The sequence below is a fragment of the Sus scrofa genome, chromosome 4 (genome assembly GCF_054392235.1).
Source record: "Sus scrofa isolate SSC_HxYL_T2T_F1_AM1 chromosome 4, Sscrofa_HxYL_maternal_Yorkshire_Landrace_v2.0, whole genome shotgun sequence".
NCBI classification, from domain to species: domain Eukaryota; kingdom Metazoa; phylum Chordata; class Mammalia; order Artiodactyla; family Suidae; genus Sus; species Sus scrofa.
Window position 1 is genome coordinate 4,368,686 of NC_139386.1, and position 17,783 is coordinate 4,386,468.

Sequence of the window (17,783 nt, forward strand, 5' to 3'; positions counted from 1 at the left end):
GAGACATGATGGAGGAGATGGGTCTTCAATGGTTTCTAGGGTTGGGTAAGTCAAAGCCTGTCCACCAGTCTCCTCCCGGCCCTGTCGTGCTGTATATTTATTTGCTGTAATTGGCGACCCTTTTGAGAAGCCACCCATATGGTGCAGCACTCAAGCAATAATTGCACGGGCAATGGCAGACCAGTCTGGCCAGCTGACTGCGGTCACTGTGGAAATTAGGGTGACCAGCCCATCCTGGTTTGCCGAGAATCTTCTGGGTTGTAGCACTGAAAATCCTTTATCCTGGGAAACCCATCGTTCCCAGGCAAAGGGGCCTCTGGTGGTGCTCTTGGAACAGGGACAACTGTGTGGATACGTAGTAACGTCCTTAGGAACCATTGAGGGTCCTGGTCACCGCCGCTGAGACGCTGCAGAGAGGATGGGACTGGGTCACTGGGTGACGCATCCCCCATGCGGAGCTGGCCCACAGGGGGCGGCTTGCCAGAGAGGTTGAAGCTCAAAGACCCCCAAAAGCCTTTCCCCCAAAGTGATGCTACTGCACCGTGAGAATTGCTGGCCGATGGCCAGAGGACACTGCCTCGCCAGGAGGTTACGGGGACCCCACATCAAGCTGTCTGTTACATGTTTGTCCCGTTTTGCTCCGTTGCTCTGAAGGGGAAAGCCGAGGACTATTTACAGGCGATTTGCCTGCTCCTCACTGCATCGCGGGGTCCCTAGCACCCCATCCCATCCTCTCCAAGCCCACCCCTCCACCGCAGGAAAGGGGAATTCTTCCATTTTGTTCACATGTCCAACCTTCAAGACTACAGAGCGGTTCTGAGGTTTCTAAATCGTCTCGCCTTGGTACTTGACCTTGAAGAATTCACCCCATCTTCCATCCACAGGGTCAGAAGGGAACCAGAGGAGAAAACGGCAGCCCAGGACTCCCTGGCTTCCTGGGTCCCCGTGGGCCTCAGGTAAGCTGAGAGCCCTGTTTGGAGATCCTGGGCTGGACGGCTGACTGCCGTCTGTTTTCAAGATGCTCGTGTTACGTGTCACGGGCCAGTGCAGCGGACTGACCGACCCTCTGTTCTGTTTCGCAGGGAGAGCCAGGTGAGAAGGGAGGCGCCGGCAAGGAGGCAAGTACCGCGCACACTTCTCCTCTGGCTGGCCCTTTCCTGTGGGAGACGCAGGGTCCCTTCACGGGCGGGTGACACGTGCAGTCTCACGGGGCCCTGCACTTCGCAGGGCTGCCCTTTGCCTCTGTGCTCTGCTCTCGCTGCCCTGAAATCCTTGAGGCTTTCTGAACAAAGGGTCACATTTTCATCTTGCACGGGGCCCATGGATCACGCAGCTGGTCCAGAGATGCTGTGTCGGAAAGCCTCTGTCACTAGCTGTCTTTCTGCACCCAGTCCGTCCACAAGTCCTATCCATTCCGACCCCGCGGCGCCTCTCAGCTCCGTCCAGCTCTCCCCGTTCGGCCACTAGGTCCCTAACCCAGGCCAGCCTCCTCTCTCACCTGGACGTTTGCAGGGACCGCCTCGCTGGGGTCCTTGTGTCCAGCCTTGCCCCTCGCTGTCCCCCTCCCCCCACAGTCCGAGTCACCTCTGTGGAGCCTACATGAGACCGAGTCAGGCTCCAGTTCACACCTCGGCTCTGTCCTCTGTGGACAGAGCCCGGGACGCTCCGGCCCTGGTCATTGCCTCCCGCTCGCTGAGCGCCTTCTGCTTCCAGAAACAGGACACGTTCTCTGCACGCGCTTTCACACACACTGGCCCCGCTCCTCAGAAAGGCCTCCCGCGGCTCCCCACCCTTCCCACGCCTGCTCCTGCTCACCCCGAGGTCTGGGCTGAAACATTGCCTTTGCCAACCCTCCTCGACCACCCCCCACCCCGGAAAGAGAGCAGACGCCCCAGTATCCTCTGTCACACCCCCTGCTCTGTCCTGCGATAGCCCAGGTGCCGGGGACAGAATCGATTCAAAAATACGGGCTAAGTTATGAATGAAAGAGTGAATGACTGCAGAGAAAATAGCCCGGGGCTCTGCTTGAGAGCTCTGTGGATACTGGCTTGTCCGTTTCAAAGTCCACAGCCTCCCCTGGAATAAAGAAGACCCCTCCCCTTTTTGTCTTTTTAGGGCCACACCTGTGACATCTGGAAGTTCCCAGGCTAGGGGTCGAATCAGAGCTGCAGTTGCCTGTCTACACCACAGCCACAGCAACATGGCATCCGAGGTCTATGACCTACACCGTGGCTCACGGCAACGCCGGACCCTCCACCCCCTGAGCGAGGCCAGGGGTTAACAAAGTTGGGTCCTTAACCTAGTGAGCCACAGTGGGAACTCCAGGAAGACCCCTTTGTACTCTCATCTGTGGGAGGGAACAGAGGCGGCTCCACGAAGCCAGGTCACAGGGCTCCAGATCCCGGGCACGCCACCTCCAATGCTGGTCCTCACACCTGTGACATCTGGAAGTTCCCAGGCTAGGGGTCGAATCAGAGCTGCAGCTGCCTGTCTACACCACAGCCACAGCAACATGGCAGCCTGGACTTCAGCCGGTAGGGCCACGCTTTCCTCTCCGGGGGCCACTGCACCGCTCCCCCATCATCCGTGGTTCTCTCCTGCTCCCTGGCCTGAGGGAAGGAGAAGCAGCGCCCGATTCCCAGGGCTGTGCCTGAACCACTGCCCCCAAGTGCTGGTTGTCCACGGGGAGGCTGACACATGCACGTTTGTCACTCCTCTAGGGAGAAAGGAAGTGAGGCGTCAGCCAGAGGAAAAGTATGAGGAGAGTCAACTGGCCAGAGGGACCTGCTGGAGCTTTGCAGGAGTGGCAGAGAGGGGCCGGGGGCCAAGAGGGGAGAGGATCACAGAGGCAGGAAATGTCCCAGAGGGCCCTGAAGGGCTGTGTCCCCTGGCCTCAATGTGACTGCCCTTCGGGAGGGGCATGGGGGTTCCTGCCTCCCAAGTGCTGAGTGATCCAGGAGGGCTTCCTGGAGGGGAGGCCTGAGGGCCAGGGAGGGGTTAGTGATCCAGACAAAGGGACAGTGCCTTGTCAACTCAGCTGCCATAAAACTACCCTAAAGCAGCTGTCTCAGATGGCAGGCATACACTGCTGCCGGTTCTGGGGGGCTGCCAAGTCCACGATCCCGGTGCTGGCAGAGTCGGGGCTTCTCCCTTCCTGATCGCACTGGCCGGCTACCTCATCTCAGGCCGCGCTCCCGAACCCTGTGGCAAAACCTAGGCCCCTCAGGGACTCCGCCCCTCATACTCTCACACTGGGGGTTACGTCTTCAGCATGTGGATTTGGGGGCACAGATGTGCAGTCCATCAGTGATGAGGAGCAAGCTGGGCAGAGGGAAGATGCCTGGCAGAGGCCACGGGATGGCAGAGCCGCCCAGACCCCGCCCTCGGGGCCCACATTGGTCCCTCTGGTGGGAGTGGAGTCGGCCAGGGGCCCAACGGCAAGGAGCACGTATTCAAGACCAATCCAAGCAGGGTCTGCTGGGCGTGTGGCGGGAGCCATCGAGAGCGTGGTGGAGAAGGACCCCTAACGGCTCGAACACGGCCGATGCCGTGGGTCCAGGGTGGGCCTGGGGAGGAGGGGAGGTGGGTCCGAGCTGTGGGGTCTGGACAGAGAGGCCCCCTGGAGGCCCTGCCTTCTCCAGGCCCCTTGACCTCACCACACAGCATCCTGGAAGAACCGAGAAGGGCCGAGACGCCCGTGCGGGTGGCCGGCCCGGGCTAAGTGACCATCTCGTCCTGTGGTTTCCTCGCAGGGAGCCCCTGGGAAGCCTGGAGAGCCGGGACCCAGAGGAGAAAGGGTAAGTGGGGACGTGTGGCCCTGCGGAGGCAGCCTCCAGGGGACAGGGGACTGTGCCCAGGGCCTCAGGGAGCCGCGGCAGGCTCTCTTCCCTGCTCTCCCGAGCATCCTGAGCCCACAGGGGGAGGCTTTTCTTGATGCTGTCGTAGTCGATGTTGTTGGATTTTTTCTTTTTCCTTTTTTTTTTTTAGTTGTTATTTTAAGGCGTAAAATCATGGCAATTACAGATTCAAAGGCAAGTGTTCCCAGACTTTGACAGATCCCTCGCTCCTCTCCGTGTGCAAACGCCTGTGCGTGACACGCTTGGAGCCCAACGCGCCAGTTTGCCAGGAGCCAGATTTGTCCCTGGAGGTGACAGGGGAACAGATTTTCCCATAATGAATCGCCTTGGCACTTAGGCTCAGAAAGCTTTGCTTTACATTGCATTGCTCCAAAAAACAACAGGAAAAGAAAAAAATCTTTTTTTTTTTTTTTTTTCCAGAAATATCCATGGGGGGAGGGGTGTTCTCTCACCCCCGACCGCTCCCTTCAGGGAAGTTAGATGCCCTTTGCCCACTGTCCCCCATTGGGTCAGCCATGATGGAGTCCCCCTGTTGCCCCACATGGCCGGCGCTGCCACCCCACACCCACCCTGTTTGTTTTCCATGGTCCTGCAAAGAATTTATCTCTGCTTTCTTTGCACGTTGGATGGGTGAGGAGCTGGTTTCTCCTCCAGGCCAGAGAAGAATGGAAGCAGCGTGTCAGGGATTCTCACCCCCTCTGGATCTCTCTCCTCCTCCCTGCTGCCCGTGACTTTGATTCCCACGGCTATTGGTTGCTGAGGATGGAGCCGGGGGAGGGGGCACCGGCACGCAGGGTCTTGCCACTGAGAAGCTGCCCCGGGGAGCTGCTGTGTGTGGGGCGTGGCTTCAGTTTTGGCTGGGAGCCAGGAAATTCAGACCACACCTATACGTCTCTTCTAAGTCTGATCAGTAAATAGAATCTTCTCTAATACACGTCAGCGGCCGAGAGCTGCCTTTCCACGTTGAGTGGTTTCATGGAGCCTTGCCAGACAGCGGTCATGCTCCCCTTGCCTTTGCACCCTGGGGACACCCGAAATATGGGACAGATACATCACTCTCACCGCAGAGGGCTGCTGAGACCTTTCATAATAGGAGATGCTGTCCCACAGGGCCTTGGCCTTGAGATGCACAGAGCCCCAGGGCCCTCCCAGACCCCTAAACTTGAGGTCATCTCTGTGCAGTGCATTACCTTCAGAAAATCTAGGTGACCCCCCCAAATATGGTTAAATTCATTTTTTAATTCACTGCTCTTTTTGTTCTTGTTGAAAAAGCCATACAGACCCAGAAACAATGCAAATTGCAAAAGAAGTAGTGCAGTGGAGGGGAGTCCCCACACCCTTTAGTCCCCGCCCCTCCCCAGGTCCAGCACTGTCACTGTCACGTGCTTTGTGTCTTTCCCAAGTCCGGGTGTGCAGACCCCTCTGGGGACCTGCGTAAATGCGCACATACCTTTTATGTAACCCCCAGACCTTATCAGACCTTTCTCACTCTTTCACTGTTTGCATTTTTCGAGTCTGTGTGCAGGTGGCAGGGGGTTTCATAACTGGCCCACCTTCCATTTCCGGGGCTCTGGGTCATGTCTGTCGGCAGGTCCCACGTCCAGTTAGCATCCGTCGCTCCACCTTTTCTCGGTGTTGCCTCAGAGTTTTTTTACGCTGAGGCCAGCAACGTGGCCCCTGCACTTTCAGCCTCTCTGACAACTGAGGCTGGCTCTTCAGACACAGTAGCACACAGGACAGAGGATTGGCCGGTCGCATGGTTGCCGTGGTTCCTGGACCACTGATCCGAGAGTTCAGTCTCTCGGCCAGTGAGGGGGAGAAGTGGTCCCCGCCAGCATCATGCTCTGCAGGCCCCCAGAGAAGGCGGTGAGGTCACCTGCAAGTGAGGCACCTCTGTCAGACGAGTGCCCCTGTCGCTCCAGCTGACAGGGAACCAACCTGGACCGGGAGTGGACCAGCAGCTCGGGCTGTCAGTCTCAGCGGCTGGCCTCCTCTAGCCAGGCAGGTGGAGCTGCGCTCCTGGGATGGAGCACGGGACTGGGGTGGGAAAGCAGAGTTCCAGTCTCGGCCTCTGCACACTGCCTGCGTGACTGTGGGCGGGTAGCTTTGTCTCTCTGGCCCCCCGTGCGTGTCTGGGCCGCCAGCCCCGAGTCGGGCCAGAGCTGAGGTCTCCTTTCAGAACGCCTGCCGAGAAGGCAGCGGCGGGGCCGCCAGCCTGCAGCCGCGAGTCTTGTCTGGCCTTTGCTTCCTGACGCTTCTTTCCTCCTGTAGGGAGATCCGGGCATCAAAGGTGACAAGGGACCTCCTGGAGGGAAGGGCCAGCCTGGGGACCCTGGCATCCCAGGCCACAAAGGTCACACAGGCCTGATGGGCCCCCAAGGACCACCTGGGGAGAATGGGCCGGCCGGGCCCCCGGGGCCTCCGGGCCAGCCAGGGTTTCCCGGACTGAGGGTAAGGATGCTGGCGATGCCTCAAACCTGGGGCTCCGAGGGCCTATGGGGAAGCCGGCGAAGGGTGGGGCTTCAGAGGGACCAGGTTACAGATCCCAGGAGTCTAGATGGCGCAGGCAGGTGAATTCTCGCTGAGCCTGCTGGGCCAGCTCTGCAGGGAAGGATAAGGATGCCCCCCCAACCCCCCGCGTCTGATGGGTTGGTTGTAGCGGTTAAGTGAGATGACAGGCGTGGCTTTGGAAGTGCTCAAGAGCAGAGGCCCCCTCCTGTTCGCCCTGTCTCCGTGTAGTGGATCCTCCAGACTGCATTCCTCGGGCTGTAGTGCTCTTCTGCCCCAGGACCCCATGCGACAGGTGGCTGAGAAGATGCAGACGGCTCTCAGTGACGCAGCTTCCTGGGGGCTGCTTGCCGTCCATCCGGGGCCTGGCTTTCCCTCTCTCCTGTCTGGGGCGCTTGCTCCTCCCTCTGGGTCTCACTTTTGCCAACTGTAAAAGGAAAGGTTTATTTAGAGCAAGTTTTATTCTAGGGGCAGAGCTCTTACTTGACACAGATTTGTCGCATAGGCACACCCTAGCTTCCCGAGCTTGGTGGACGTGTGGATGGGGCTGTTGCCAGGTCCACAGGGTCTCCCCTCCCCCTCTCCGCCGTCTGCTTCTTCCTCCGGGGACCCTCTTGTTCCTCAGAGCACAGGTGTAGGTGACCTCCAGTCCCTGCCTGCTCCGAGGCTCTGCGGCACTGTCACTAGCCGATGACTGTGGTCAGCCTGAGTTCCAGCCCCCCTGAAAGAGGCCGGGCAGCCAGATCCTGTCCCTCAGCCAAGTGTGGGGGCTGGAGGACCTGGTGGGCTTCTAAAGCCCCGCTCCCCTGAGTCTTTGCCAAGTTCTCCTGCCCCTGCTGCCCTGGGTCATGATGGACCTTCTGGGACTAACAAAAGATTACTGACGAGAAAAGAAAAAAAGAGCAGGGACTGGAGGCCCTTTCATGCTGTGCCAGATGCTGGAGCTGCAGAGAGGAGCACAGGAAGCCCCGCCCCCCCCTCCCCGTGGGTGGACCCCCCCCCTGCCCCCGAAGGACTCTGATGACGCGGGAGGGGCCCAGTATGGCGTGAGGTCTGCTCTCCTGCATTCTAAGAGATGCGTGTCACTGTGGGATCCTGGAGCCAGCGCTCTGTTCTCTGAGCCTCAGACGCCTCCGTTTCTGTGAGCCCCTCCCCAGCACTGTGTCACACACCTGTGTTGGGCCAGTGTGACCAGAGCAGGAAAAGCCAGACCCCGGGGATCAGAGCAGCCAAGTGGTCGGTGGGAGGAAGTCAAACACAATTTTAGCGCAGAAGGCAGCCTGCGAGCTGGTCCTGCAGGTAGATGGGACTTTGGCGGAGAGATTCAAAGCCGCAGCTCCCAGGTCCAGGGCTGGGAGGGGCTTTGTTCAGGCGGGAGATGCAGGTAAGCGGCGGCAAGGCTGTGCAGGAAGGAGAGGGAGCGGGGCCCTCAGACAGGAAGGAGTTCAGGTCGCCACGCAAGATGGGACGATGCTGCCCGCGTGACAGGAGGGCAGGAGGCGTTTTAGGTGTGAGAGCGATGGAGCTGGGGAGGCGTGGCATTTGTTGCCCTGACTCTCAGTTTCCTGAGCCATGGGGGGGGTCGCGGGTCGTGGGTGGCAGGAGCCCTGGGAAGAAGAGTAAACTGCCTTCGCCCTTCTTAGGGGGAGTCTCCATCCCTGGACGTCCTGCGGCGGCTCATCCAAGAAGAACTGGAGAAACAGCTGGAAAGTGAGTGGCTGGACTTCATCCCAGCTGTGTAGCTCGGGTCCTGGATGCTTTTAGGAGAAGCCCCGGGAAGCCGTGCTTTCTTCATCGTTCAGGAGTCCTGCAGCTCGGTTTGGAAAGGGCAGCCGCAGAGCAGCTCATGTAGAAATCAGGAGTGAGCAGCGCCTCGCAGGCTCCAGCCAACCTTATCCGACACGGCTCCAGTCCACACCTCTCCTTGGGATGCCTGAATTACTCCATTTGATTGCCTCTAGGAGGGGAGCTCCCCATCGACAGAACCAGCCTTGCCACAGCCGTGTATTTATTTCCGCTTTGTCCGGCCAGCGATGGGCCTCGAAGAATTCATAGCTCAGGGGAGGAGACGGAGAAGTAAACAGACAAGATGACTTTGGCATAAAAAGGAAATTCCTAGAGTTAACGTGGCACAGAGGACATCAGAAGAGGGCAGATGAGAGTAGCTGAGAGAGCTCAGAGGGCGGGGTACAGAGGGCGGAAGGCTTCCTGGAGGAGGTGATCGCCAGGAGATAGCAGTGAGTGGTGCTTGAAGAGAGATCTTCGTTTCCTGCTCAGGAATGGAACCTGGGCAGCCTGGGTGAAAACCAGGCATCCCAGCAGCTAGACCAGTTGGAGGTAAAAGCCGAGTTGCCCTGCTTCTTGCCCCCATTGAAAGCAAGAGTGTCTCAAGGAGGCAAAGACTGTAAAAACAGGGACGCAGCGTATCATGAGAGAGACGGCACAACTCGTGGGAGAGCACGCAGAGAAGCGGTTGAGCCGCAAAAGAGCGCAGTCAGGCAGGAGTGTGGCCGGCCCTGATCATGGGGAACCTGCCAAAGGGGTGATTCGAGTCACTTCTGTAAGCATAGCCCTTCTGGGTCTTCGTCTTCCTTTGGTCAGGTCTCTCGTTTTCTTCCTCACACCTGACCGGACCCAGGGCCCTCCCGATATGCGTGCCCGCGTTCAGGCCAAGATGGATTCCAGAGCAAGGCCTTGTGGGAAGGTTAGCCTGGCGGCCCCCCGTTCTAACCCAGAGCAGGTCTTCCTGCACACGTGTGCTTGGGGTCTCCCTGACCCCGAGGTGGGAAAGTGTTAACATCTCCTCTTGAGCTTTCGCCCAAGCAGGGCTCAGCCCGTCTCTGGCCCGGCCATTACCTCTGTTTTACGTGCCCGCAGAAGGCAAAGTCCAGTTATTCACCTTGTTCCTGCTGTTATTTCTGTCTCGAAGTATAAACAGGTCGCTTGAAAGTGTCTATCCTGGAGCCTCCCTGTCTCCTGCCTTTGAAAGTATAAACAGGGGGCTAGTTGTACATGTCTTGCCTGGGGCCCATCTGTCTCCTTCCTCAAAGCTGGGGCCACGTAAGTGGAGAGGGAGACCCCAGACCCTCGGCACCGCACGTCCGCAGACCCTGAGGGGAGCTAGGACACACAGTGCTTTCAAGGAACTAGAATCCTTTCCATCCTGCTGTATTGCATTTACTGTAAGCCTGAGTCTTGCACAAGCCCCGTACACAGCAGGTGCTCAGCCATGGGGAGGTAGGAAGGTAAGCGTCTTAAGAGCACCAAGTAGGGCCGGCCGTACGTTGGGCGGCCTCCTCAGCACCCACACGCTGACATGTGGGCGCCCCCGTGAACACAGAGGCTTGTTCGAGTGTTAGGCGCAGAGATGCTAAGTGACTTGGCTGAGGTCGGAGAGCTGGTCAGGGTGAGACCAGGGTTTGCGAGTGGCGGGCAGGCTCGCTGCAGAATCCAGGCTCTTTGCTGTCACAGTCTCTCGGATCGTAGCCGTTCCCACTTCCCCGTGTGCCAGAAAGTGTAGGAGAAAGTCGAGGACAGCTGTGTGCTGGGCAAGATCAGAAACCCACCTCCGTTCCTGGGCGCAGGTGGGCGAAGGGGAAGGGCACGTTATGCATGTGGTCGTGTCAGGGCAGTTATTTTGCACCTGCTGCCTGCCAGACTCTACGTCAGGTAGGGCACGCAGCACTGGGCAAGGTGACCCTCAGCCCTGCCCTCCCGGGGTGTCCAGTCCCGCACCGTCTGTCGCCTGGCACAGGAGAACCCAAGGCCATTGCCTGGGGCAGACGCAGAGCCAGGGTTGCTGGGAAGGAGGTGACGAAAGGAAGGGGCCCGAGGCTGGACTGGGGCCCTGCTGGGCGGGGCGGGTCCCGCGGTCTCCCGTCTGGGCACCTCTGCGTTGTGCGTTCTGGCATTTGAGTCATGGGTGACAGAAAAGGCCACCGCCCTTTCCAACAGAGCTTCCAGACCTGGGGCAGAGACGAGCCCTGTTCTGAACTAGTTAAAGTTTAGGTGGAGAGCTGCTGGCCTCTGCATCCTTTTGTCCAAAGACTCTTCCGAGGAGCAAACATCAGCTCCACTTTCAAGATGTGAGACTCAAGGCTCCACGCCGAGAAGTGAGAGTTCCTGAGGTGGCACAGTGGGCTAAGGATCTGGCTTGTCTGTGGCATTGCCGGTTTGATCCCCAGCCCGGGGACTTCCATGTGTTGTGGGTGAGGCCAAAAAGGGGGGGGGAGACTCAGAGAAGTGAAGCTGGTCCGCCCTGGGCTCCGAGCTGGACCGTGCCCCTCCCACTTCCTCTGGCGAGAAGATGGGGGAGGGGGCTGCCATGGGAGGCCAAGGACGCACCTTCCGAAGATCCCAACTCTGCCTTGGCTTTACCACCAAGACACCAGGGGGCTGTCAGCGTGCCTCTTTGGGGCTGGGCCCCACCACCTGCAAGATGAAGAGCTGGGCCTGATTATCCGGACTGTATGGGAAATGGTAAAAGCGCTTGGTGGCCATCGGGTGGGCCCCGTGTCCCCAGTGCACTAGAAGGAGGTGGTGGCCGGCACCTGGACCTCTGGGGCTTGGCCTGAGTTCTGTAATAGTAGCGCCTTGGACCCCTGAGATCAGCAAGGACAGCGTGTCTGGCCTTCACTTATGGACGAGCCTTTGCACACTTAGGGGTCCCAGTGTAGCTTTGTATGAGCCACCGACATCCCACCTGCCCCAGCCCCAGGGGCCTCGATGTCCCCAGACGGACAATTACAATTTTTTTGATTGTCACTGCTGCTGCTACTACTGCCACCAGCGCTACCTGGATGCAGCAGCGATGTCCGCGCAGCTCTTACCTGACCCAGGTGCAGGGTCAATGCGTTGTCCCATATGCTTCATCCTCTCACCAGCCCCGTGAAAAGGGCTGCGAGGCCCTTTTTCATCTTATTGAAAAGGCAGCGAGGTCTGAGCCAGGCTGAGTGGCTTGTCCACGGCCATGCAGCCGTTAGTGGCTGCCCTAGGCGCCCCCAGGCAACTGGGCTCCAAAGCAGTGCCTCACCCCGACCGAGCCGTCCCGTAATGTCAGAGGGCGCAGGCCCCTGTGCCGGGCACTGTGCCCTCAGTCTGGTTTTTCCTGCTCTTGTTTTGCAGCTGCTTTTGTCTCCCTGGGTCTGAGCTTTGCAGCGAGCCATCCATCCTGTCTTTGGTTCTTTATCCCTCCTTCCTGAAATGTCTGTTTTTCTTTCTCCGCAGCCAAACTTGCCTACCTCATGGCCCAGATGCCCTCAGCGCACACCAAGGCCTCTCAGGGCAGACCCGGACCCCCCGGGCCCCCTGGAAAAGATGGGCTCCCGGGTCGGGCTGGCCCCATGGGGGAGCCAGGGCGGCCCGGGCAGGGGGGTCTGGAAGGACCCTCTGGACCCGTAGGTCCCAAAGGTGAGTGCGGGCCCGGGAAGATGTGCGTTGCAGCGGACCCGAGGGCTGAGAAGGAGCCAGGGCGTGGTGCACGCTCCAGCTGAACATGCATAATTCATTCCTCCTCCTCCCCGCAGCCTGGTAGCACCCTGCGCTTTGGCATCATGTAATTTTTCAAATGCATAAGAGGCTTTCATACTCGATATTTCTGCACAGTGATGCTTCTGCCAGGAGAATTAAATCGGTTCCCTCCCACTTTCTTGTTCTCTCTCCATCTCCACGGCTCAGGTGTCAGAGAGTAACACGAAAGGCCCTCTTTTTCCCCTTTTGAGTGGGGAGGTAGCTGAGGAATAAGACGTTTAATCTCCAGGGAAATGGGCAGGAGATGCCAGCCTTACATGTGAATAAAGCGGTTTGCGCCAAAGCTGCACATGGCTGCCTGCTCTCCAGGTCTCAGGTGGGCACCTTACCTGGACGCCACTGCTCTGGGCAACAGGGAGCCTGTCCTTTAAGGGGCAGCGCCCACGCACAGCACAAGCAGCTCAGAAGGCACTCACTTTGCAAAAGGACAGATGCGAAAGGGTGGGAAGGACCTGACCCCAAACTCAGCCCCCTGGGAATGACGGGGCTGGATTTCAGCTGCCGCCGATTGGCGCTGGGGTCTGGGAAACCGCTGCCCGCCGGCTCGCTCTTGGAATCATCCATTCCTTCATTCTTTACTCGCTGACTTACTGCCTGTAATGTTTCTCATACTCGACTTTCTGTGAAGTCCATGTCCAGGCCCTATTTCCGTGGGTTCATCAGACAAAACACGTGAGAAAAGCGTCAACAAGAAAGCATAAAGCACGGACACCATCAGACTAGGACAGAAAGCCCAACCAGATGTAGCAATTATAACAATAAATGGGAAAGGCCCCAAATCTCCACCACCCAGCACGGTTTCCATTTGGGTTGCAAGAGAAAATACGCTGTGTTGCACACGGGAGATATTCTGGGAACAATATGGCAAAAGAAAAAAAAAGGAAAGCTGATAAAGATAGTGGAGAGAGACAGTCTCATCGACCCTGCATGGTACTGGCGTTCTCGCTGTGGCGCAGCAGGATCGACTGCATCTCTGGAGCGCTGGGCCGCAGGTTCAGTCCCCGGCCCAGCACAGTGGGTTCAGGATCTGGCATAGGTCGCAACTGCGGCTCAGATCTGATCCTTGGCCTGAGAACTCCATGTGCCACAGGGCAGCCAAAAAGGAAAATAAAATATGTATACTATTAACCCAAATATAATCTCTCATATCCTCCCGGGGGAATGGACCCTCTTCTGAACATCTGTCACGGTTTTAAATTCCTGTGGTGTTAGTACTTACCTGATCCTGCTTCATATTAGAACATTCTTCGGTGACCTGCCTCACCTGTCTTACTGGAATTCCAGCTTCTTGAGAGCTGAGCTGTGTCTCGTGTGTGTGCAGGTGGCTGTGTCTCCCAGCTCCTCCGCGATGAAGGGTCGTGTGAGATGCTTTGAGAACACGGGGACGTGTAGGCGCGCATCAGGGAACGTGTGTGGACGTGTGTGTGTGTGTGAGAGAGAGAGGGAGGTGGTGTGTACGTGCGGGGTCTGTTTGATGTGCTCATGAGTATATGCATATATTTGCTAATATATGTGTGTGTGTGTGTGTGTGTGTGTAATTGGGTAGTTATGCACTTGTAAATGTTTGCATGTACATATGTGTATTTGAGCACACACTTTGGAGGGCGCATCCATTTATTTTGGTGTTCGTGTGGGCATATTTTTGAATGCAGGTATGTGCGTGAGTGTGAGTGAAAGTGCATGCATGTGTGAATAGGAATTGGGGTGTGAGTGTGTGCATGGGTGTGTGAACGCATGCATGTGTGAACAGGAGTTGGGGTCTGAGTGTGAAGTGTACGTGAACAGAGGAAAGCCGCGTTGGCACAGGGCTCTCGGCTCCCTCTCTCTGCCCTCGTCGTGGGTCTCTTAAAGATGCATGTTTTTCTCACCAGGAGAGCGAGGAGCCAAAGGTGACCCAGGTGCCCCTGGAGTTGGCCTGCGAGGCGAGATGGGGCCCCCCGGAATCCCAGGTAGGAGCAGAGGGTGGGCTCTCGGGGTGGGAGGGGCCATCCCCTGCAGCCACAGGCGAGTGGCTTGGAGAAAGGGTTGGTTAACGACTGAAGATGCAGAAATCCAGATTTTATGACATCTCTCCAAAACGCCAGCTTCCCGGCTCACTCAGGAAACTATACTTTATCCCATGAATTCTTGAGGTAGATGCCTCGAATTAAAATCCCGTGCCATCATCCTAAAGAAGACAGGTCTGGGCTTAAATAAGTCTGGGCATCCCGGGGAGCTGTTCTTCTCTTTTAGAGATTCCTGTCTCAAAGGAACTGTTCCGCGGTGCTCAGGAACCTTGCATTTAAAAACGATGTTTATTTCCGTTAAACCAGCACTTCCTAGACTCGCTTGAATGTGGGATGCTTTTCCTTCCATGGTGTAATGTTCGTTCCCTGCTGCGAGTCTCAGGACATATCTCGGCGAATACGGGCGACGTGGCAGCGTGGCCAGCTGTCTTGGGCTTTCCGAGGCTGAGGGGCTCCTGGGACGTGGCATTTGAGTCTTAAAACCTGGACAAGTTGGCCATTGTCCCTAGTGGTTATATGGGGATAACTCCTTTGAACATGGCAGTGTCACGTTCCAGGATGAGGTGTGGGAGGAATTAGACTAAATTGTTATCAAACTCCAGAGTTCCCGTCGTGGCGCAGTGGTGAACGAATCCGACTAGGAACCATAAGGTTGCGGGTTCGATCCCTGGCCTTGCTCAGTGGATTAAGGATCCAGCGTTGCCATGAGCTGTGGTGTAGGTCGCAGACGCGGCTTGGATCCCGCGTTGCTGTGGCTCTGGCGTAGGCTGGCGGCTGCAGCTCTGATTGGACCCCTAGCCTGGGAACCTCCATATGCCGCGAGAGCGGCCCAAGAAATGGCAAAAAGACAAAAAAAAAAAAAATTGTTATCAAACTCCGCCTCAGTGAGGCTCCTGTTTTAATTTTAGTTGATATGATTCCCTGAAGTCATTTCTGAATGTTAGACCTAAGGAACACTTACTTTTAGTATTAATATCTTCTTGAGTTTCCACATTTCCTGTGGCAGACATATATTGCTATTCTCATTAGAGAAGATGACTGGAAATACATTAGAAAATTTTTTGATAGCTTGCCTACTTTTCAGCAGTGTCAAATATTAAGAATATTTTAAAAAATAAAGCAATTTCAATTAAAGATTGAAAGGCGGATCAGGAAGCGTTAAGAGGGGGAAATAATTGTACCAATATGAGGTTGAGATCATGACTGTACTTCGGTGGTTCCTGCCTAAAGAACTGAATAACTGCTAGTCTCAAAACGCAGCACAAGCAGGCATATAGATGACACGACTGCATCCAGAGCATGAACAGAATTCATGCAACATCCCAAGATTTTTTAAAGGAAAAAGTTTGGTTTCCTTTTATTTTATGGAGGGTGTCAGATTTTCTAACAAGGTGATTATGACAACCTAAGGAAGAATATCACTTAGCACTGAGCTTCCCAGTGGCCAAAGCAAAAAGGGAGATAGGTGGATTATATGTATTATGATGCTTAATAAAAGGAGGCATGGAAGTTTGTCTTTAGTAATTTTTTCTGGATCTAAATTTTGGGCTTTCTATCTGTTGCTTATTTCCCACGTACATTATCTCTGCCTACGGTTTGCAGAATAGTTTAATGTAGTCCGAGTCTGTGGCTCAAATTGAAACTATAGATAAAGCTTAGAAACTGCAGAATAAATGGGACAGCTTAGGTATTGGATAATGGAATGTCACCAGGTATCTCCCAGGAGACACGAGTTGGGGCTGATGCTTAGTGATGAGGACCTGGTGCCCCACTCCCAACTCAGACGCCGCTCCTGGAACCGCGTAAGAACCTAGGAGGCCTGGTGTCTCGTCGCTTCCTCATGGAGCACATGTCCCCTCCCTGGCCTCCACCTGTCCTTGCTCATGTCTCTCCAGTGGCACCCTGATGGCTGTCCTCGTCCGAAAGCTCAAGGCAGCCCTTCACCTGCACAGCAAGGCGCTCTGCTCCCCGGTGGCCACCTGGCCATTCTAACCTCCCCAGGCAGAGCGCCCAGACTGGGGTGTCACCTCTGCAGACATGAGTCCCCAGTGTAGACGCCATGGAAGTGGGGAGATCAGGGCTCTTTTGCTCCCAAGGGCATTTGAACCACGTGTTTCCTTTGCTCCTTGCGCCAGGTCAGCCCGGGCAACCTGGCTATGCGAAAGATGGACTCCCCGGGGGTCCCGGCCCTCAGGGGGAGACAGGACCAGCTGGACACCCTGGTCCCCCAGGCCCCCCCGGCCCCCCTGGCCAGTGTGACCCCTCCCAGTGTGCCTACTTCGCCAGCCTCGCCGCTCGACCCGGTAACGTGAAGGGCCCCTAGAAGATTCCGGAATGCCAGGAGACAGCAGTGGACTTCCGAAACTTGAACTCAGAGCCCGATGGGAAGCCAGAGGTCTTGAAACATTTCAGCCACGTGGTCTTTCTTTCTTTCATCATTTGTTTTTGTTTTATTTTCCTGAGAGACCTCAACATTATTAAAACCAACAGATGCTGCCGGTCGGTCAGATTATTATTAATATTATTATTATTGCTAATTGTTATTATTATTTCACATGGTGATGCTTTTCGAGTTTTTTCCCCTCTTCTCGAAAGTTGGGGCAAACTTGATGTGGGGGGGTTGCTTCTCGTTCTTCTGACAGCCCCCCCTTTGAAGTGTGGCTGCCAACGTGAAGGAGACTCTCGGTGCTATGAACCCCTGACCAGACACTTGTCAGATTTACCTCTTTCCTCAAAAGGAAACTTTAAGCAGAGGAGGCAGTGGGCTTCTAGGCTTGGCGGTGCCCAGAGGTCGCCCAGGGAGAAAGTGTCACCGCTTCCCGGGAGACACAGGCGCGGCAGGAAGAGAAGACGTCTGCCAACCGTGAGAACTGTCTCTCCGGATGCAAAGCACGTGGGGAAGGAGACACCCCACCTGTTTCAGACTCTCACGCCCGAGAAACAGTGTCACGTGCTCGGCCACAGCTTCGTGCAGTCCTGTGTCGGTGTCAGAGTCGGGGAGCTGCTCAGAGCAGCCCCTGCGGGCTTCGGTGGCTTCCGCGCCGTGGATGGGACGCCTCCCAGCTCCTCTGCGTTGGTTTCACTCACTTTGATTTTGAGAAGAGAGGGGCGGAGACCACTCCGTGTGTTTTCCTGACCGTGGGCCGCTGGCTGACAGAGCTGGGAAATCCGTGCCTCCAGCCTCGAGTTCCGAAATCCGTTGTGTTGAATGCATGTGTGTAAGTGACACGCCTGGCGTGACAGGTGCTCAATAAATCTGAGTTTCCTTCTCTTGCGTGTGCGTGACGATTCCTTTCCTACCCCAGCGTCCACCTGCATGTGAACCCTCGAGGCCAGGGCTGTGGCCTTTTCCCCTGGGGGCCTGGCACAGGGCCCCGGTAGCTGCCGCCCCACCCCAGGAGCTAATCTGGCGACAGAGGCGGACACGAGGGTACACGGGACACAGGACCCTCTCAGCAGCAGGCCTCTGGGTGGTAGCTATGGTCTCCGGGATGGGACCTGCGGGGGCCGTGGGGTGAGGGGAGGCCCTGGGCAGAGGAAGGCTGGCGTTGAAGCTCGTCTGGGGCATTTAGAATCGCGTGGCAGGGAGTTCCCGTGTGAGGGAGCGTTGCCAACAAGGACCAGGTACCTCCTTAGAAAGTCAGGCCGAGGGCTTCCTGCAGGTGGTCCCGGCAGGGTGTTTGCAGGTCCAGGCTTAGTGGGGTGAGCTGCGCAGAACGCCAAACCCTTTCCCTCATATTTGAAGGCTGAGTCTTCATTCCAAGTCTGGGGTCTGGTTTTTTAGGGTTTAAAATGTCTCAGGGAGTTAGAATGTCTCACTCCTGTGAGAGGAGTGTGTTTATAGGGGGAGTAATGCTTATTTGTATGTTTGGGTTTGGTTTTT

At 56.6% G+C, this 17,783-nt stretch overlaps 1 protein-coding gene across 1 annotated transcript in view; it reads left to right on the forward strand.

Annotated features, from left to right (window-relative positions):
- COL22A1 (collagen type XXII alpha 1 chain) overlaps window positions 1–17,169 on the forward strand; it is a 244,538-nt gene extending 227,369 nt beyond the window's left edge. The window contains exons 57-64 of the mRNA XM_021088863.2: window positions 885–956; window positions 1,083–1,118; window positions 3,753–3,797; window positions 6,129–6,308; window positions 8,009–8,075; window positions 11,592–11,774; window positions 13,766–13,843; window positions 16,036–17,169. Of these exons, the coding sequence (XP_020944522.1) occupies window positions 885–956; window positions 1,083–1,118; window positions 3,753–3,797; window positions 6,129–6,308; window positions 8,009–8,075; window positions 11,592–11,774; window positions 13,766–13,843; window positions 16,036–16,223 (849 nt within the window). The 3' untranslated portion in view covers window positions 16,224–17,169. The remainder of the gene's footprint in view (window positions 1–884; window positions 957–1,082; window positions 1,119–3,752; window positions 3,798–6,128; window positions 6,309–8,008; window positions 8,076–11,591; window positions 11,775–13,765; window positions 13,844–16,035) is intronic.
- Window positions 17,170–17,783: the final 614 nt, after the last annotated feature.